Here is a 22,426-nt window from a genome sequence, read left to right as displayed (position 1 = left end):
TGAATGCAAATATCATTTTTTTTTTAAGGAAATTAGTGGCGTTCCATTTATTGTCTACGAACAAATAATATTTTGGTGAATTAGGTCGCTACTGCACTGGTTAAATCGAGAATTATTATAGGATACGCGCTTCAGCTCTTTTCCTCATATTGCCGAGCACTCTTTGAAGTATACCTCCAGTGTTTCTTATTAAATCGTAGGAAGCTCTTGTACGATCCTTTAGTTATTTTACAGCGTTTTCTGGAGTTTTAAGATGCCCCCATAAGAAAAGCTCCCAACTATTTACATCTGAGGATCTGGGGGGGCTTGGTTGAGGTCCGCCGCGATATAACCATCGGTTATTAAATTCTCCTAATGCAACACTAAAGTGAGCAGGCGCGCCGTCATGCCGTCTGTTCTGTCTGTCTGACACTTCTAGCAATATTGGCAAATCCTCTCCTGAAAACCGGCAATAATTCTGGCCATTTAATCTTTCTGGCAGCAAAACCTGTCCGATTATGTATTTTCAACAATTTCAGTCCAAATATTTACCGAAAACTGTTCTTGATATTTAAATTCTACAACTGCGGGAGACCACATACGGTTATTGGGGAAATTTGTAATTTCGTTTCTATTAGCTTCGTTTTAAATAGTATTTCTTGGTCAAACAAGAGATAATGCTCAATTTTGTCTCTGTAACGCTTGGGCTCGTTTTTTTTTAAGCATGACGTGCAAGATATTCAGATTATTTGCAATTTTCCTAGTACTAGTTCAGTTCAGGATTTTCATTAATAGAACTTAAAACCGCCCCTTCAGTTTTTGGAGTTCTTACAGTCCGATGGGCCCCATTTAAATAATTATTTGCCTTCATTCACATTTTGAAATATTCGCCTAGCTTCCGTTGCATTTACATCAGCCAAACCATAAGTTAAATGCATATCTGCTAACTCCTTATTGGTAAAGTCGACCATTCTTTTTAAAATTAACAATGCTCGGATATTTTAAACACCAAAAAATATACCTCAGAGTTTACGTACTTCGTATTCGTACTTCGATTTTTAGAACACATGTTCAAATGAAGTTTTCTTTTTAAAATGGACCCAAAATCATCCCCTTAATTATTGATGTTCAATTAGAAAATACGCTGTATATAACAAGACAGAGATGGTGGATTATTTGTACAACTACTTTGTTGCTATAGGCAGCAACATTGTTTCAGAGTTAAATCATCGAATCTTGCGACATCCAATAGGTTATGAGTTCGAAGAAATATATCGCGCAAATACGGTTGTGGCCCAGCACACCGATTGCACTGAAGTAAATAATATTATCTCTAATCTGAAAATTGGATCAGTTGCTAGATTTGATTGTGTTTTAGTTAGGTGTGTGATTAATTTAAAAGATGTTCTTATTCCTGTTCTGGTTAATCTAATAAACAATGTTCAATATTTTGCGTTTTTTCCGGGCGAACTAAAATTATGCAAGGTAATACCCATTTACAAATTCGCCAGTAAAAACAGTATAAATAACTACAGACCAATTACTTTAACCAGTGTTTTTTCAAATATTTTAGAATTGTTAATTAAAAGTAGACTGAAAGATTTTCTTAATAAGTGTGACAATTTCCAATATAGATTCACTGAGAAAAATACAGACAAAAATAATATTTATTGCCGTTTTCGTTTTTCGTCTATCTTAACTTTTTTTTGAGTAAAAGAAAACAATTTGTTGGTCGGTCAGAGAGTTGAACAAAAGAAATAAATAAAATAGTGCGGCAGATTTCCATTTGGGCACCTTTGCTAATAATTAATGTCAAGCAGACTAGCTTTATGGTTTTCAGTTAAAAAAAAAAGCTGTCCGTCTTATTGAATTGGAAATAAATAACGACGCTATCACTAAAGTCTCTCAAGTCAAATACCTGGGTTTGGTTATTGACGACATGATCAGCTGGATTGAACATATAGAAAAAATCATTTAAAAAAATGTACCCATGATAGGCGCAGCCATGAAGTGTAGAAACCATCTGACTAATAAAATAAAATACAGTATCTATCGCCTTTAAAAAAATTGTAGTTCTTCAGAATAAGGTTCTTAAAATTCTATTCAACTCTGATTAATTTACACCGATGGACACACTATATGCAGAGTTAAGGTCCAATAGTGACACTTTTGTTACGGAGAGAACAATGTAAACTAATATACAAAACAATCCATAAGCTTCCTAAAAGTAATACTAGTTTTATTAGTAATTAGTACATCACGTACCACTGAATAATATTGAGGGAAGGATGTTAGGGGGCTTGTTTACATAGAACAATTAGAATACAGTTTTTCTTGAACAGCAAAATCTTCGCAGTCAAGTAAAACAATTACCTACTGAATTAATGTACTACACTGGTACCAGTGGTTTATCATTGCTTTGGGGTTGCTATATTCAGTGTAGAAATATTTCATATATGGAGTCACTTTCTAATATTCCAAAGCCTGAACTCATTGCTCTAGAATGTCTAGAATCTAACCCCGACATTGTAATTGTGAAACCAGATAAAGGTCATGAACACAAATAATTATCAGGAACAAACTCAAGATAATCTTAGAGACGGATCCTATCGTCAACTGAAAAAACAACGAAATCTTAAATCTGTTATTAAGGCTTCTTCTCTATCAGAATCCGTTAAAGTCTGTTACCCTTCATAGCTCTAAATTTTCTCGTCTCCACGGACTCCCTAAAATTCACAAACCAGGATCACCCCTTCGACCTATTGTTTGTACAACTGGTTCTCCAACGTATTACTATAAATATCTAGCTTCTATATTAAAACCTGTTACAGAGAAAACTGACAGTTTCGTACTTAATTCCTTTCACTTCATTGAACAATTAAAAGCAATTACATTAGATACAAACGATATTCTGGATAATTTTGGTTGGTTGATTAGAATCAGGAACCAAACCTTTTCATCTTAAATAAAAAATCCATGTGTGGAACATATTTTTCTTGTAACGGTAAAATGTATGAACAAACGTCGGCAACAGCTATGGGTTCTCCATTAGGACGGGTTATGGTGAATATATTTCTTTTGCCTTTGAGAAAAAAGCCCTAGACCAAAATTATAGAAACGCTACGTTGATGATACTTCTGGGTACTCATGGTCCAGAATCCCTCCAAGATTTTCTTAGCCATTTATACCCTATACAATCGAACATAAGTTCTAAAATTGAATTAGAAACTAATAATAATCTCCCGTTCTTATCACTGCATTTGATAACGGGTAGTGATACATCGGCCCGAAACGTTGTGTAAAGAAAAATGAAAAACAATGGAAGTTCGTACATCTGTCTGCTCTCTGTTGAACCCTGTTTCGCATATATAGATTGCAGCCTCTTCTCGCGATGGGTGTCGATTCTTTCAGTTGCTTTGGAAACACTTAAAATAGGTGAAATAATGAAAGGAGTTGTTTATTAATTTTGTATTTGGAATTTTAATTTAAATGTGGAAATGCATTATGTAATAAGCCTATACAATTATTTGTGGCAGAATTTGTACAACATAAGCAGTTTTGGAAATCCACGAGAACCAGGGTAGTTCAACATTTCAAGCTCAGCAATTATTCACTTGCTCAATTTCTTGGACTGACGCTCTAGCCATAAAATAAAGCAGAATCCTTTGTCTTTCGGATGAAGATTTACTCCGACAAAGTTCCAGTCATAACCGTTGTATATGTGTACGCCAATTTGAACCTCTGTAAAAAAAATTGTTACATATTCTAATAACCCCTGCGAGTAACATATTGAAAACGATAACTTTCAATTTGTTACGGGTTAACTTCTAAGGTCCATTGGAACAAAGAAATTTATTTTGAAAAATTTTCATTTTGAATTACCAACTGCCTCCTTGTTTACCGACAAGTCATATTCTACACGGCATGGATATTTTAGGAGTCATATTTCGCATGAAGAGGAACCCCAAGTCATAACAACAGATTGCTATTAACCTGCGAGATTCTGGTGTCCTTGGAGCATGTTTCTCTGAACATAAGGCTGGTTGTTTGTTATGCGATTTTTTAAATGAAAACCAGATTGGACACAAGGCGTATCTCTGCTTAAGTTTACACAATTTTAATTGTTCTATTTGTGTTTGCTGGTTTAAAGAGATTGGAACTGATTTCACCTTTCCGTCCCTTTTTATTGATGAAATAAGCAATATGCACACCAAAACAAAGAAAAATGTATCTAAATCCCCTTTTAACCACTGGCCAATACCCAGTGAGCACCATAACCCATGGGCGCTCCGCCTATATCAAAAACAGAAAATGGAACAAAAACAGGAACAAGGATATTGACGTCGTCGTAGTTACTAGAAAACGAAAAGCTTCGTCGGTCATGATGAAAACTTTATTTGGCTCGTCCAAGGACTATCAACTACCAAGTGATCACAAGCGCTTATGGGAAGTAACCACTACTACTATTATAAGCGGTGTCGGCCGCAATATGTGACTTATTACGTCTCCCTAAAGGTTAGTTTATAAATCGCCGATGTAATCCTTGGGTCCAGACTATACCGCTTCGATCTAGCTTGTGAAAACGCAAGTAATGTTTTCGAAATAACATACTTACCGATGCTGCTACATCTACTGTCAGTGGACCAAATGGACCAACCGATAAAGTTAACGGCTTTTGGCATCTTAGAAGCATAATTTGAATCACCGCTATTACTCTCTTGGTTTGATCAAACCATTTGCTTTCGTATAGAGCAGTACCTAATTCCAAGCTCTAAAACATCTTCGTATAGATAGGTTCTGCTTGCGTGAATATGAAGAGAGTAACCTGAGTTAAAATTTCATCCGAACTCCAGGCCAATACAATTATCTGTCCGCTACACATTAAAACGTATATGCAACTAAAAACCACGTCCTTTCCCTACAATTTTGGTAATGCTTCAGTCTACATTCACGATTCAAAACAATTAATTGCATCACTTTAAATATTTTAGCAGAGAGTTTTAATAATTTTAAATAAACTAATAAAATATGTTTTGCTCTCTTCCTTTATGGGATTGAGTTTCCAGACACTTCGTATGGAAATCCGAAATCGCATATATAAAGTATTTTATTAACAAGGAAGTTTAACAAAGTCAAATTTCTCCGTAACTAACTATGACAAAATGGCAAAATATTTATCAATTAATTTTTAGAAAATACTATGACTTATTTCAGGAAGCTGAACACTGTATATTTTTGGATCATTTCAAAGAACAGGGCTGGGCTTTGTTCTTTCGGTTCGGTCGTCACAATTATTTGGTTTTGAAACAACTTCAGAGACGTTTTAGTTGTAATCAATTGGGCCAAAAAACTTACATTAAATAGGGATATGAAGTTATAAGAAATTTTTCAAGTTAGAAACACAGGCAGGACTGCCAAGAAATAACGTTAGACAAATTTTTGGGGAAAAGGACTAACACAACCCACACTTCGGTCAAACTAGATGATCTTAAACACAAAAATTTAACCAAGTATGTCAATTTTCGTTTGTTTTTTTATTTTAAATTCATTTGAATGTCTAACTAAAGTAAGAATCTTTACAGCCACAATCATAATTTGAAAACTACCAGCATGCATTGGTTTTCAGTATTAAATGTTATTAAAACCCTTATCTTTTCCTACTGTGTCAACAATAAAAAAGACTAATGTTAATTCGTGTAACATTGTCTACAGAAAAGTGCAAAAATAAAGGGGATCTTGAACCAAATTTCAAGGCGAAAAGTAAAGTTATTGAATGGTTGTGTATTTTACTAGCTACTTTTCTGTAATTCGCGGGACATTTCAGTGAATGAATTACTAGTGCATCCTTAAGTGCCTAAGGCAGATTGAAATTATTTGTAATCGATTAATTCCAAAATCTAAAAAAATTAGAAAAGTCCGAGAAAAGGAACATGAAACGTAGTAGTATGGGAGCGAAAATAGACTAGCACATATTTCTCTCCCTTCTTAGTAATTGTGAAAACTATAAACTAAAAGAAGAAAATATTGCTAGTTAAACCATAAATAATGATCCCTGGAGTGGATGTTTTCACGTGCATTTTAAAATTGTCGAATATCGGGTGCGTAAACTCGCCCTTAACATCGTCCGGATGTTTATGTAAATAAAATTGTTTGTTAAAGCAAGAGGAATAGTTGTTACCGCAAATATTTGGAAGAGCGATGCTGCCAGCATTACCGACGCAACGCTAAACTCTAGCAACATGACGAATCTCAAAGACTCATTAAAACTGTCAACGTACCTAAAATAGAAATTAAATTAAAGTTGAAAATTAAAGATAAACTTAACAAATAAGTGTGTTTCAGCTTACTGGATTATATTTTGATGTCTTCTGCATAATCTTCTCAGATTCGAGCCAGGACTGTTTCCTTGACTTAGGTCATCGAAATTTCGAAAATTATTTTGAAGCATTATAAGCTGAGCTCGCAGAAATATCATTGTGGAGTTTATAAACGTATTCACTGCCGAACTGCATATTACTGTGTACAGTATAGCCATAGTTTCATCTGCTATTGTCCAGAGGCAGTGGTGGTTTATGTCAAATGGATACCAAAAATGAAGCATTACTGGCCTTTCCATCGTACTGTTTAAATGATTGGGTGAGTAGTAGAAGTCGAAAATAGCTACGTATCCTAAAATAAATATTAAATTACGTTACATTTTAGAGTTTATTATTATGCCAAAAAAGGCTTGGGATTGCCACAAAGTTATGAAAAATGATTTGAACAAATGATAGACATACTACCGAGTGAAGATGTAACAGAAAAAGATAATGACCATGCTGAAAAAATACCTACAAGTTCATATTGGGCATGAACACAAATTTTAAAAATATTTGTGTGATGAAATGGCAAGAACAATAGGGATATATGTACTCCGGCTTCCTCGTTATTATTGCTAGCCGAATCCAAAGGCACAAGTGGCAGGGGGAGTAGTTAGAAAAAATAAATGTTTTAAACAGTTGAAAGTACATGAACTGTTAAATTAAATTAAATATTAAATGTAAATAAGGGGAAGGTGGAATCTAGTTATTTTTTATGTAGACGAAGAAAGCTCAACGCATAAATATTCGGATTCATTTTGACAATGTAGCAAAATTTTATTACCTGTGTTTTCGTTGTTCTAGTCTGAATTTAACTTTTGTGACCGTATATTTTATTTGTATGTGAAAAGCCTTAATTTTAATTAACTTACAGACCTAGAATATTTTTAATACTCACTTTTGTAATAAAATAATGTTTTTTTGTTAATGCTATGAATCATAAATATTATAATAATTTTTCTGTTGCTACTACATTCTTATCCCCCACCTACATACACATATATGATACTCGTTCAGTTTATTTTGAATCCAGGAAACAGTGCCAATATAATAGTGGATTAGGAAGGATAGTCATAAAACAGAGCGAAGTAATCAGAAACAGGTAAAATTTTATTTAATTTTTCAAATAAACTTCCACAGGCTACTGTAATACTTTTTATAAAACTTCTGGATTTCTCCTGTTTTTGTTGAGTCGAACTAGCTAACGTTTCGCCAGCTTTTTCAGAGCTTGACTAAAACTGTTTCAGTTGCTTTCAAAATATTATTAAGGGTCCGAAATGGGTTTTGTATAAATAATGGGCTGTTATTCTCTGTCTTTAAAAGATTAAACCGGAAATACCTTTTTTCTACTCCCTTCTGTAAAATACCTAATGATACATCGATATAGAGTGTGGGAAGCGTTACTTTATCACATGAGTTTCTTGTCTCACAGATCGGTGCTACTTCGGTATATCTGGGATATTACCGCACCGGTTTGGGAGCAGTCGGATGTTATCGGAGATTTTACCGCATGGCTTGAATTTTAAAGTTTGTCAATTGTTAATTGTGACGGTCGTGTCAGTGAATGTACTCGTGTTGTTTTGCAGAAATGTACCCAAAAACTAACGATCGTAGAAAAAGTATAGTATGCAACACGTTTTTTAAACTTTTCAAGTCACTCGTTTATTAAAAACTCGCTAGTGACTCAAATGCCGTTTATGCATAATATACTATTTTGTACTCCCTTCGGTAAAATACCTAATTATCTACCTTGTGAAAATTTTCGTTTCCCATGGATCCGAGCCACTTCGGACATGTTTGGGAGATTACCACACAGGTTTGGGAGTAATCGGATGTTTGCGGAGATATTATCGCATGGCTCGAATTTTGACGTTTGTCAATTCTGACGGTCATGTCAGGGAATGCATTCGTCTTGTTTTACAAAAATGTTCTCAAAAACTGAGGGTCATACAAAAAGTATAGTATGCCACATGTTTAGTAAACTTTTTAACTCACTCGTGTATTAAGCACTCAAATCCGTTTACCACACTGGTTGCACTATTAGGTGACCCAGTTTTATTTACTTCTTTTTATTAATATTTTTTACAAAAATGATTAGTATAAATCGCTTTTGAATTGTTTTCCATAGTAATCAAATTGTTTAATAAAAACAAAAATTCAACTAGTGATCTCGCAAGAGAAATTGCCAATTACCTACTTTAAATGCTGTTTGTCGTATCAAAAATTCCCAAAGGACATTTGATTTTTGTATGAAATATATCATAAAACTAGGTAAATTTGAATTAAAGCCATGCCTATCAAGTTTTTCCTTTAAAATACTTAAAATGACTTCGCATATACCTACGCTAGCAGTTAATAAATGGTAAACATATGCACTGCAAATGAGGATGTGTGATATACTTTCATAGAAATTTTGATTACTTCAAAAAATTGTATTTTGAAAGTTCTTAAAATAATAATTGATAATTATGCTTAATTTGAAATTGAAATAAAAGTCATATCAGTACTGTCAGTATCCCTTTTATCGCTTACCTGATATTAACAAATATCCGCCAGCTGTACTAACAGATACCATAAGGAACAAAGTCAATTTGCTACATAAACTCATGTGCTGTTCGTAGATCTTTAACCTTACTGATTTCTTGTAAACACAAATGCATTCATCTTCTTTTAACGCCTCGGAGATCAAATTTACGATCTTCTTTTCTTGGCATATTCTGGCTTTAATCGCCACAATTGAAGAGAATATTATCTTGGAAATGGTATCCATAGCTGTTAAATTAAAAAAAAAAAGATTTTAGAACCGATGTTTTTCCATAAATCTTACAACTGCAAAACTATGCTTCGAATTGTTTGATTGTTGTCAGTTTGTAGAATTAAATTTTACAAAACAAAAATCGAGAAAGAAAGTCAGTGGTGACCTGTAACGAGTGAAAGTGCTATTCTAGACGGATGACGTCAATAAAACGAGCCGGAAGGGGTCGGCATTTCTGTGGATGGATCCACTGCATGGCTCAAAGATGCAGATGCTGGGAAACTGGAAGCCGGGGACACAGAGACACCGACAAATGTTATATGTATCAGTCCGGCAATCAAGATATATTTTCTGTACAGGTACAGGACTGCGGAGGTATATATCTATGTATGTATCTATTTATCCTCAACAGAGGATATTCGGACGAGATGGCTGACAAATTGACCTGGGACAAGTTTGCCGTAGGAATAGCAGCTGAAGCATAAGCTGAATAATTCATGCCCCGGGAAGCACTCCCCTCTGCATTGCGAAATTTGGCCGCAATTGCGGTACCTTTTCCAGCCTTGGTCGTGCGCTATTACAAACGCTGGTAGGAATTCCAATAGAACACTGCCATCTAAGACGACGGCACATGTAGACTGTCTAGGGGAGGAGGAAACCTAATTCATTTCCTAACCAGTTGCACACCACTAGGGAGCAGCCAAGTAAGATTAGTAGGAACTCAATTCATTGAGCACAAACTCCCCATTACAGAGGTACTGTACTTCTTCGCTGAAAATATTGCTCTTCTGGGGGGCATTATGTATCGGAAAGTACCAATAGCGCGCCCGGCCGTCAAGGACAGGGACGTACCGCAGATATAAAAGGAATATCTGTTCTATTTACAATTGTCCAAAGAAGGTAGGGTAAAAATATCAATACTAAAATGTGTAGACATAACTAGAGTTACTAATGTTTAACTTTGAACCCTTCTAATTAACGTGCTAGCCTAAAACAAGTGTCGGTATATACGAGGCGTTCTCGTAGAGGTAAATTTTAATTTACATAGAACATGGTAAATGGAACCTGAATTTTATAAAAAATGGCGCTTTCTTCAATTTACCATCCACAAAAATGTAGTGATAATGCAAAAAATAATCATTTATTTCAGAAATAACTATCAAAAGAAATGCTTTGGTGAGATGTGTATCTAAAACAGTTCAAATTATTTTTCTTACCCATTTCAATCTTTTCTTTTTTAAATAGAGTCAGAATAGCTGAACATAAAATCACAACTTAAACATTTTAAAAGCATATTATGAAATCTCGTTGTTTTTAATTGTTTTGAAATAATAAATAAAAGACAGGATGTTCATACTGATCGTTCAATCTCAAAAAAATTGAAATGGCATTATTTAACAATTGTGAAGAATAATAATAAATTTTAGAAAATTAGTTTGCTCAAAACTTTTATTGATCCCCTAATAAAAACGGCTAACGATTTGCCCTAATTTATTTACCTGCGTTTAGGTCCTTACGAATTAAAGTAGGAACGTTAATTATTAACAAAAAAGGGGTAATAATATACCTCGCCTGGATACCGATTGAATAAATCTCGTACAATTTTATGGCGAACGTCGATAAATTAGTACCCTCTAATTTCCATATACCAGCCAACATCATAATAAATTTGGTTCGTTCGAAAAGTCCACGTCTCGACATTTTCATTTCCAGTTCAAAGTGAGATCTACGTAGTTGTAAGTTGCAGGGACTTATATAACTTTTTGCGAATTATTATTTGAGGAAATCGTTTAGTTCAATGCGCGTTTCGTCCAGTGGCGTAGGATACAATTTAAAAAGGTTTGGAATTTAATAAATATGACATCATGCCTCTGAAAATCTGGTCACCACAATTTTTTATTGCAGAACTGGCACACTTATATTTCATATCGCATGGTAAAATAATAACAGTAATACCTGTAACCATATTTACCTAAAATAAACTAAGGCAAATGTGATTGACACTGTTAATAACAGTTGATATACTTTTTCTCCAAAATTTCCTCATTTCCTCAACGGAAGATTTTGCGTAATTTATTAAAATCTATCTATAAAAAATAGCCAACTAACCAAAACGTAAATTTTTAATTTACAAATATAAATAATAATAAAATGTCTGCTTCCAACAGGCTAATATGGATTACCCGGACGAAGTTTAACTTATTGAAATACTTAATTTAGTTTTATCCAAAATTAATTTTCACGTTTTCTAAATATGAAAAATTGCTTAAGCAGTAAGAAATATCTGTTGATCGGGAACCTCGAAATATTAAAGGATTATTTTTAACAGTACGCTAATGCTTTGTCAGCGAGAGTTTCCGCATTTCAAAGCTTGGTATAATTACATACCTAAAAGACGCAATGCCACATATTGCAAACATCAATATCTCCGCTATGATTTGGGGGTTTCGTTGCGGTTATGGGATTTTAAATATTCAAAGTTGCTCGCGTGTCTTGAAAAAATAAATGTATTTTAATCAAAAGGAAGCTCTAAAGGGAAGTCTGATAGTGATATAATCAATTAATTCGTACTGCATATATTTACCATATTTTTTCCATTTTCAGAAATATAAAAAAGTCAGTATCACAAAGAAAGGCGGTGGGATTAAAAACATGTTGGTATCACCAATGAGCAACCAAGTAAGTTAATAACCAAAAGAACTCTTTATAACTGAATTTCGGTTCAGAACGTGTTACGAAACAATTACAATTTGAAACAGTTTTGATACTGTTCAAAGCAAAGTATTTAACGAAAACTATCTCTTACTCTATAATCTAAAGTTCAGTTTAGATTTATCAGATGAATAAAGTAAGAACAATTCTACAATTTTACGAGACATTGAGAAGCTGGATTCGGCAAGTAGAGTATGGGAGAGGGTTCTGTGATTATGGGTGTTTTGGATCCACGATGCAGTTCGTCTCTCTTGCCTTGAGATCATTAAAAAAATTGAGTGTTTCACAAAGAACATGCGAAGAAGATTATGAGAAGGTAATGAAATAAAACAAATGTTACTGCATTAAAGAGATTTTTTTTATTCAGACAATGTTCCAGTTATGACGGAAGTGTATGTGTACGCCAGTTTGAATCTCTGCAAAAATAATGACATTAAATGATTTTACAGATTTTGTAAGTCAGTGTAATTGAAGGGAACTTAAAAAGTAAGAAAATAAAAAAAAAACAAGCGTAGCGAAATTGAATAAAAAATTAATTACAGTTTATAAACAAGAAATTTTCTAAATACATCAATTTATTGTGTGAAATTTTAATCACTAAATCAGCTAGATTTGCTTAAAAATAAATATATGCTTCTTAGAAGGAAAGGAAAGCAAAATGCTATTATGTACAACAAAATGAGGTAATTAAGTAAATCTATCTAAGAAATTGTCATTTTTTTGGGTAATTGCATAACATTATATAACACAAAACAAATTAATCCCTTTATGCTTAATAAAGCTGAGTGAAGAAAACCAAATCTGTTATTCTTGGTCGATGTCGAACTATAAAATGAAAATGCTTACCGAGGCAGCAACATCCAGCGTTAATGGGCCAAGAGGTCCAATCGACATTGTTAAGGGCCTCTGACATCTTAGAAGCATAGTGCGAATTAAAATTTTTGCTTCATTACTCTGATCATACCAGTTACTTTGGTATAAAGCATCCGCGAGATTTGAACTCTGAAATAGTTTGGTTCACACATTATGTCTGGAATTAGATTTGTAAACAACCTGAGTTAAGATTTCATCGGAATTCCACGCTAGCATAATTATTTGACCACTGGACATTATGATAAATGCACAGTTGAAAGCGACATCTATGCCCTACAATTTGAAAAAATTATGTTGTGTTGAAAATTTCTTTCAGATGCATTTAGCGTATTCAGAGCAACATCGCTGAAAAACAATATTTTTACTAAATGTATAAATTTTCAGAAATACGAATAACGCTGAATCTACATCTAGTTTTTGTTAATTTTGTAAATAAAAGAATATATAACCTTACCCTAATCTCTCAAGCGAATGAAGTATTTTTACGCATTTTTATTAATCTAAGACATATAGAGTCAGTTTCAGTCTACGAAAAAGTATTAGTTCAAAGCAACTATATCAAATCACTGCCATTGGAAAATACCCAAGTAAAGATGAATTCTTTAAATTCCTTTTCATTCAAATAAATTTTGTAAAGCATTAATAAAAAAAGAGACTTGCAGATGCATAGAGCTTGTAAGTACACTTCTTTTGGATTTTCCCCGCTTCAGGTATTGATTCTATCCCGCTTAAGTTTTGCCAAACATTCTGCCCTTCTTCGGAGTGCTGTACATTGTGCCAATTAATATTAATAAAGGTTCATTACCGCAAATGTTTGGAAGAGAGAAGTTGCAAGCATTATGGACGCAATACTGAATTCTAGTAGCAAGACGTACTTCAGGGACTCATTGAAACTTTCGACGTACCTAAAATAAATGTACAGCACAGATTGAAGAACGCACAATTATATACGTTATATTCACAGGTGTCCGGAAATAGGAAGCAAAAATTTTATATCAAATATAATCTTCTGTCATTGTGCATTTTGAATGTAGAGTTTTTATACCACTTTCACTAATTCGTCAGTTATCTACATTTTTTTCTTAAAACAATGTCAGTATACACTTAGTATGGAGGCCACCGGTATTTATTCGCGTAATTTATTTATATTTCACAGTGTGATTTCTTAAGTGTTTTATTGTACAATGTTATTATAAACACATGGTCTAAAAGGCTTCGTTTTCATTAATACAGGGCGTCCAAGTTTTATTTTGATTGTTGTTTTTTCTGCATAATTTCGAAAACAACGCATTTAGGACCACGTGCTGATAGAAACTTCTCATCTTCGAATCAAATTTTTCTTCTAAATATGAAATATCCATTAATGGGTTGGAAAAATTCTCTTCTTAAATTGGTTGACCAGCCCGAATTTGACATTAATGGGTTTCTTCTTTTGGAGGCACATAACATGCATAGAACTCCTTGTGATAATGTCGTCAAACTTCGGCAAACAAATACAGTGGCAATGAATCAGTTAATCAACAAAATGGTGGTCATACATCATCAAAATGTTGTCAAGATAAATTGAAAGCATTATTTATTCCTGATCATCAAGCCAAGCGTATCAAGAAGCAGTACATACATATTTATAAACGAAATATTGATTTTGGGGCCAATGACAAAAAAAAAAGTAAATTAAAAAATATATAGAATATATTTAAATTTTAATACAATTTAAATCAAAGAGTCTTTTGAAAAATTGGCCAACTTATTTGGAATGTCAACAAGGTATGAATTTTTCTGAATTTCTCAAATAACTATTGCTAAACATAGTGTTACTGTCACTCTAGAACCTATGGGGCAGAAAGACAGAGACAGTAAAGTTTTGGACGAAGCTTGATCTTTTACATTGTATTTACAATACTTACTGGATTATATCCTGGTGTCTTACGGACAAAGCCTTGAGGGATTTAAAACTTGCTTGTTCAGGACTTTCTTTGTGGAAATGGCTAAATTTATATTGAAGAGTTATGAGTTGAGCTCTTAGAAAAACCATAATGGAATTTATAAACGTATTGACAGCGGTACTCCATATCATTGTATACACTGCAGCCACGGTCTCATCTGCTACTGTCCAAAGGTAATATCTGTTTATGTCAAATGGATACCAGAAGTTAAGTATTATGGGCTTTTCTTCTGTACTATTTTCACTGTTCGGCGACGGCGGGGAAGTGTAGTATTTGAAGATAGCCACATATCCTAAAAGTGAATTATTGCAAGAACAATATGCAGTCGAATTTCCAGTTTTCATCTCTTTGCAACAATGATGATTAGTTTTTCTGTAATTTATTCAATTTTTTGTTGCTAGGTTGCGGTAGTACGCCATTTACGGGTAGCGACAAAATATTTAATGTGCACCTGTTTCAAAGGTTCTCACAAACATAACCGGGACAATGGAGACTATATAATTTAGGCGTTTAAAGTTAAGAAAAGGAATGAGATACTTATTTTAATATACGGAAATGGAATTGGAGAAAAACCAACCAGAAGGTTATATCACGAAACTTCGAACTCCCTTAATTCGCACCCCTGGAAAGAAAAACCATGTACGTGAATGTACCATGAGTTCAATTTATCTTGATAACATTTTAATTGGCTGTAACTTTTTTGTTTTTGGAGATATCAAGGTAAACAAACAAACAAAATGTAGACTTAGTAGCCAAGTGACAAATAAAACAAAACACTAAAAATTTACTGACATATAAGCCTACATCATTTTTTTTAATGGAACACTTATATAAGTGTTTCATAGAATATCTTATTCCGATTACAATGATGTAACACACTTTATATTTTAGACCACTCGTTTTCCACAAATCGGCAAAAATAATAAATGTTTATATAATTATTTACAATAATAATTATTTACAAATTAAAGTAGAACAAAAACACTGAAATGACAACACACACTAAAGTAAAAAATTTCTTAACTATTCGAAACACCACTGTTTCCTGAATACATTTCTCATACACTTTAATTTTATGACATCTTGCATTGATTGCCTCTGTAATCCTTTGCCGAAGTTCTACGACATTATTTCCAGGAGTTCTGTGTACGTGTTTTTTTATATGTCTCAAAAAAAAATCCATTAAAGTTAAGTCAGGGCCGTTGGCTGGCCAATCCCTAACCGTCTTGCTGCCGCATAATAAGCGCTGATAAATCTTGGGGTAAATCTTCTATATATTGTTCTATTTGGTGCTCTAAGAGTTGCAAATAATGATCTCCAGTTAAATTTTGACCTATAAGTATCGGACCCAAAATATGGCCATCTATGACACCACACCATACATTAATTGATTATTACACCTGTTTTTTTTTATTTCTTGTATTTGACTAGGATTATTTAAAGACCAATGTCGCGTATTTTATCTATTACAACCATTTCTTGTAGGTCCATAAAATGTTTTTCATTATGTCTATTTACAAAAACCAAACAAAACTGCGTCATCCTTTTTACATTATTCTGCACTTAGTTTTTGACTTTGACGAAATTTATTATTATATTTATATTCTTTCAAAAATGAGTTTCTTGATCTCGGAGAAATACCTGTCTCTTCATATAGTCTAGTAATAGAGGAAACTGGATGTGCCTTATAGAATCCTAATATGTTTGCGTTATTTTCTTCATATAAAACACTATGTTTCCGGCATATCTTTTTAGCATTTATTATATTATCGTTTTATGCGAATTCTTTTGCCAGCCTTGGAAATATCTGTTTTGAAGGAGCTCGGCGCTCTGGATAAAGTCTAATATACTGACGACGAGCTGCGGTTGCACTTTTATTATTCCGAAAGCATTTTAACGTTGTTACTAATATGTCAAACATAACATATATTTATTTGTCAGGAAGGGCACTCTTTGAAATTATATAAAAATTTTATATTTTTACCGATTTGTTAAAAACGAGTGGTCTAAAATAGGGTGATTCGTTAAAAATATATATATATATATATATATATATATATATATATATATATATATATATATATATATATATATATATATATATATATATATATATATATATATATATATATATATATATATATATATATATATATATATATATATATATATATATATAGGCTTATATTTCAGAAAATTGATAATGTTTTATTTTATACATCACTAACCAAAACTAACCCTACATTTTGTTTTTTTGTTTACGATGATATCTCTAAAAAACAAAAAAGTTTCAGTCAATTAAAATGTTATTAAGATAAATTGAAAGCATGGAAAATTTTGGTGATAGGCAAGTGTACGGCTTGCAGTGAATATAATAATAATAATAATAATTTCTGCATGCTGTTACAATTCAAAAGATTAAAAGTATTTGTGCAGTAAGTATAGCATCCACCTTTTGTTTAAATTTATCTCAATCCTAAGTATGCTTTTAGGCAAAGTTTGATATGCCTCGACCGCCGGATAATATGGACACCTGTTCAAAAAAAGGCTCCGAGTTTGAAAGTAAGAATGCTGGGGAGAACCACAGGCATATGAAATCCGAGACTGGATACAAGTAAAATGGATAGTTCTGTGCTCTCTATATGAAAAGCGACTCTTTAAGCCTTCGAATCCGTACACAAAAACCGTCAATAATCACTTCAATAAATTTAATATATTTGGCTTCTGGGATTGATTTGCCGTTCAACTTATATAGATATAGATCTGATCACACTTTACTTCCCATATTATAGTATATCACTCTGTCTTTTTTTATTTTATCAAGAACAAACTGAAACAAAAAAGAACTGATAAAAAAAGCAACAAACATAACTTTGCAATGATTGTCTATAAAGTCTATAATTTTTAACAGACCGCAGTTAAAATAAAGAAATATGTTATTTTAGACAGGCAACCGTGGTTTTGTCAATCTCTAACTGTACCAAGTTTTTGCAATTTTTATTGACGCTTACCTAACACCAAGACGTATCCCCCCGTGGAAACAATAGACACAACGATAAACAACGCCAACTTGTTGCAAAAATTTGTGTGCCTGGTGTAAGTTTTAAATCCTTTTGAATTTTGGTCACTGCAGATACGTTGTTCTTCTTCCAAAACTGCGGAAATCAGACGCACAATCTTTGTTGTTTGGCACATTCTTGCTTTTATCACCACAATTGACGAAAATATACCTTTGGAAATTGTATTCATTGCTATTAAGAAGAAATAATATAAGAGTTTTCGTACTATTTACAAATCTTCTCGATTCCTGTTGCGTCGGTTGATGATGAACTGAATTTGCTGACGTTTCGCCAATCGTCCTGCTGGCTTCTTCATACCTTAACTAAAATTATTTCCTAGTTGTCGAAACATCAGCAAGTTCAGGTCATGCAAATAGTATTGCAGTAACCTGGGGAAGTTTCGTATTTTAATTACTTTAAATTCACTGACGGGATTAATAAAAGAGTTGTGGTCAAATCGACAGAGACAAGAGTTAATTTTTTCGATAAAAGAAATAAATATATATAATCTGTCTGACAATTTTCACATGTGCTAGATAACTTGTTGATGGTGGTGGAAAAGAACACCAAAAACAACATTTTTTAGAATTGTTTTAATCATTGTTAATTAACTGACGTCTAACGTCTAAGTCGGAGAAAAAATAGAAATTGAAATAAATAACAAAATAAAGACGTAACATGCCAGGTTGGAAGTGGAGGTTTTTTCTACCTGCGTTCAGGTCCTTACGAATCAAAAAAGGAACATTAGCAAACAGCAGTACAGGTGTTATAATGCATTGGGTGTGGACCAGCACTGAATAAATCCCATACAATGTCGAGGAAGTATTACTTTTTAGTTTCCAAATACCACCAAGCATCAGCATCAACTTTGCGCCATCGAAAAGACGATTCTTCACAGACATTTTCGAAGCGTGCAAAAGGCTCTGGAAGTGGTTATACCTTATGCTCTCTATATAACTTTTTCTTGTATCGATTTATCATTGAGCAATGGCGTAGGAGAATAATAAGATTTAAAAAAAAAAAAATGTTTTAATTTCAAGGAAAGGTATGTGTTCAACGTGTTACATTAAGGAAAATAATTTAGGTGGATTTGGTTTGAAGATTATGAATATTACATCTCAGGTAAAACGAAGAGTATAGTTATTAAACCTACACTCATTAAAATGGACATTTTAGCGTTTTCAAATTTAAAATTATTAAAGTGGACGCATATGGTGTGTTGTTTATATTTTGGTCAGATCTATGAACTCACATTAAGAGCTCTTTTATTAGGATAATTAAATAGGCATTTAAAAATCAAAACTGGCAAAAATTTAACATCTAACTGTTAATTTTGATGTTTTGTTGGAAGTGTAATTCTACATCTAAAAACCCTGATGAGGTTATCAGATTTAAAATTTCGTAGTTGGACGCTTATGGTTTCCTGTTGGTATTTATAAATTACCTTCGCGCCCACAAAGTAACCAACTCCACAATAGGAGCCCTTTCATTTAAATAATTGCATATCTAGAGAACAACGCTGGCAAACATCTATTATGGAAAATATTGCGAATATCAATACCTCCCTACAGTTTCATTGCGGTTGAGGGATTTTAAATATTTACAGCACATCTATCTCTTTTATGTTTACTCGTAAGCAAAGTTAGAAACAAAAGTTAGGGTAAGTAAATTCACTAACTCAATTACTATTTTGTTGGATAATAATTAATTTATGTTTCGATCTAATTTAATTTGAATTATTGATTTTTTCTCGTTTTTATGAAATCACTAGCATGAGATTGACGTTGATAGGAATCAATTAAATCATGTCGATTAAGAAAAACTGTTCCACTCAATCTGTTGCACCCAATCAGGTAACTGAAAATTTCTTTTTCATCTCTGTTTTTATTCTGTTATGTTTTTAAAGCTTTGTATAATACGATTTAGACCCACCGTCGCTATGCAATATTTTGGAGTGAAAAAAACAACTTTTACTTATTCTTAAAATATCATTTTGGGAACGTGTGTTTTTATTAGTTTAATTTTAGTATCTTAGTATCGAATAAGACCTCGAGCATGGCATCTTACAATATCCAAGGATTACACAATTGTTAGTTTTTAAATTTCGGAACCCATAGGGTTTAGATCACAAATGTTTAGATAAGTTATACTTTCTGAAGAATTCATTACTTATTGGTGTTCATAAACCTGCTAGTCAAGATTTAGAGGAGGACTTGAAAACTGAGTATCTTTAAGGAGTGAATATAATTGTAGCTACAGAATCCAGAAATTATCCTTTTTTTGTAGGATGTGAAGGAACTTGGTGTCGGTAAGTATGAGAGTGCTCTGTTCCAAATAGTACTTTGGATCAACCATGTCATCGGCATTTCAATTTACAAGGCTATTTATTGGCAGATAGCACCTACAAAAGGGAACGAAAAGGATTAATCTTCTTCTTCTTTAAGTGCCGTCTTCGTTGCGAAGGTTGGCAATCATCAGTGCTATTCGTATTCGTGACACAGCCGACCGAAATAGTTGGTTTGTGGTGCACCCGAACCAGTCACGTAAGTTTCTCATCCATGAGTGACGCCTTCTTCCTACACTTCTCTTTACTTGAATTTTTCCTTGTAATATCAGTTGGAGTAGTTGGTACTTTTCTCCTCTCATGACGTGTCCAAGGTACTGAAGTTTACGCTTTTTTACCGTAATGATAATTTCTTTTTCGTTTTTTATTCTTTTCAGGATTTCCATGTTGGTCACTTTATCGGTCCATTTTACCTTAAGTATTCTACGGTACAACCACATTTCGAACGCCTCCAGTTTCCTTATGTCCAGTTTCTTCAGAGTCCAAGCCCCTACACCATAGTACAGTACCGACAAAACATAGCATCGCACCATTCTGATTTTTAAATCCAAGCTGAGATCGCTGCCACAGAGCACTCTTTTCATTTTCACAAATGTTGTTCTCGCCTGTCCTATTCTAGTTTTGATTTCTTCAGAGCAGTCGTTATTTTTATTTACAATTGTACCTAAGTATTTGTAACTGTCAACTTTTTCTATGGAGTGGTTATTTATATGAATTTGTGAATTGTTTTGTGCTGTTTTTGATATTATCATAAATTTTGTCTTTTTTTCGTTTAGTGACAGTCCGAACTCTTCACTCGATGTATTAACTTTGTCTACTGCAATCTGTAATTCGTTTAGGTTGGTAGCTATCAGGATCGTATCATCCGCATATCTTATATTGTTGATAGGCACTCCGTTAATTTTTAGTCCTTTCGTTTCATCGTCCAATGCTCGTTTCATTATTTCCTCTGAGTAAAGGTTAAATAACATCGGTGATAGCACGCATCCATGCCTAACGCCTCGACGGATTTCTATTTCTTCGGTGTTATTCGCTTCTATTTTTACCACTGCTTTTTGATTAAAATAAAGATTCGTAATAATTTTTATATCTCTGGTGTCTAAGTTCTTCTCTTTCAGAAACTGGATAAGTTGTTCGTGTCGGACCCTATCGAAGGCTTTGTTGTAATCAATGAAACATATATAAAGATCCTGATCCACATCCATACATCGTTGGGCGAGAACGTTCAAGGCAAATATTGCTTCTTTTGTGTCTAAGCCACATCGGAAACCGAATTGAGTCTCGCTGATATCTTGTTCTAATGTTTTGTATATCCTGTGATGTATCAGTTTCAGAAATATTTTTAGCGTATGACTCATTAGACTGATTGTTCGAAAGTCTGTGCATTGCCTTGCATTATGTTTTTTGGGATAGTGACGAACGCTGATAGCAACCATTCCCTGGGTATAATACCTGTTTTGTATATGGTGTCGAACAGATCTGTTAGACTGTGTATGTTTTCCTCTTCTATCAATTTGAGAATTTCAGAGGGTAACTCATCAGGCCCTGCAGCTTTTCCATCTTTTGTGATTTTTATAGCATGGATGACCTCTTCTTTAGTTATTTCCGGTCCACTGTTTTCTTGTTCTGTTACTATTCTGTTTATATCTCTCTCATCATCGAATAATTCTGTTATGTAATTCTTTCATGTTCTTAGTTTTTCTTCCATTGCCATAATAATTTTGCCATTCTGGTCAGTGAGTATTGACGGTTGTCTTTTTTTATGTAACCCTGCCAGTTCTTTTACTTTCTTATGGACATTGAAGCTGTCGTGCTTTTCTTGAAGGGCTTCTATTTCGTCGCATTTTCTTTTGTAGGATACCTCTTTTGCTTCTCTTATCTGTGATCGGATTTCTTTCTGAATATTCTTATATGCTTCGTTGTTGTCTTTTACACCCCGTCGTTCGTTCATCAAATTCAAAATTTCTGGAGTCATCCATTCCTGTTTTTTCCCTATTTTCTATTTTGTCAGAATGGTCTTGCTCGGCTCAATTAGTGCATTTTTTAAATCTTTCCATTGTTTGTCCGTGTCTTCTTCCGCTGTTATTTGATTGTTTTTGAGGGTTCTGAGGTTGTCATTGATCTTATTTTGTAGCCTTTGTCTTGTTTCTTGGATTTTTAGACCCGATACATCTATACAATTTGTTGTTGGTATTACTCGTTGTTTTTTAAGTGTTATTAAAAACCGGGCTATTAGTGGATTATGGTCCGATGACACATCTGCCCCTGGGTAGGTTTTAACTGATTTGATTACATTCCTATATCTGTGGTCTATCAAGATATAGTCAATTTGGATTGATAAACAGTACTACACCCAGATTCAATTCGACGGGGTTGTTGTTATTTTTTTCATTCAGTAT

General features: G+C 33.4%; 2 protein-coding genes across 2 annotated transcripts; both read right to left on the bottom strand.

Moving 5' to 3' along the window:
* Window positions 1-3,459: 3,459 nt before the first annotated feature.
* LOC132705034 (odorant receptor 67c-like) lies at window positions 3,460-10,800 on the bottom strand. The gene is made up of 7 exons (XM_060675451.1): window positions 10,593-10,800; window positions 8,871-9,110; window positions 6,327-6,648; window positions 6,158-6,257; window positions 4,805-4,897; window positions 4,595-4,750; window positions 3,460-3,720 (listed from the first exon to the last, which is right to left on the bottom strand). Exons 1-7 carry the CDS (start codon window positions 10,798-10,800, stop codon window positions 3,664-3,666), a joined length of 1,176 nt encoding a protein of 391 aa, XP_060531434.1. The 3' UTR covers window positions 3,460-3,663.
* A 1,343-nt stretch (window positions 10,801-12,143) lies between these two features.
* Window positions 12,144-18,585, bottom strand: LOC132703477 (odorant receptor Or2-like). The gene is made up of 7 exons (XM_060672756.1): window positions 18,513-18,585; window positions 17,636-17,875; window positions 14,586-14,916; window positions 13,484-13,583; window positions 12,859-12,951; window positions 12,652-12,807; window positions 12,144-12,221 (listed from the first exon to the last, which is right to left on the bottom strand). Exons 1-7 carry the CDS (start codon window positions 18,583-18,585, stop codon window positions 12,165-12,167), a joined length of 1,050 nt encoding a protein of 349 aa, XP_060528739.1. The 3' UTR covers window positions 12,144-12,164.
* Between the last annotated feature and the right edge of the window lie 3,841 nt (window positions 18,586-22,426).

This window comes from Cylas formicarius, unplaced genomic scaffold (assembly GCF_029955315.1).
Source record: "Cylas formicarius isolate icCylForm1 unplaced genomic scaffold, icCylForm1.1 PGA_scaffold_10__41_contigs__length_53128322, whole genome shotgun sequence".
NCBI lineage: Eukaryota > Metazoa > Arthropoda > Insecta > Coleoptera > Brentidae > Cylas > Cylas formicarius.
This window is presented reverse-complemented; position numbering and strand designations above follow the sequence as displayed.

Bases quoted from the DNA above. Each gene is read 5' to 3' on its own strand.
- LOC132703477 (XM_060672756.1), bottom strand. From the start codon at position 18,585: ATGTCTGTGAAGAATCGTCTTTTCGATGGCGCAAAGTTGATGCTGATG. The intron at 14,917-17,635 runs GTAAGCGTCAAT...ATTCACTTTTAG, and splicing joins GGGATACGTCTTGGTGTTAG to GATATGTGGCTATCTTCAAA. The intron at 13,584-14,585 runs GTAAGTATTGTA...CATTTATTTTAG, and splicing joins AGACACCAGGATATAATCCA to GTACGTCGAAAGTTTCAATG.
- LOC132705034 (XM_060675451.1), bottom strand. From the start codon at position 10,800: ATGAAAATGTCGAGACGTGGACTTTTCGAACGAACCAAATTTATTATG. The intron at 4,898-6,157 runs GTAACAACTATT...CCAAAATTGTAG, and splicing joins CGCTCTTCCAAATATTTGCG to GGAAAGGACGTGGTTTTTAG. The intron at 4,751-4,804 runs GTTACTCTCTTC...AAGATGTTTTAG, and splicing joins CGGATGAAATTTTAACTCAG to AGCTTGGAATTAGGTACTGC.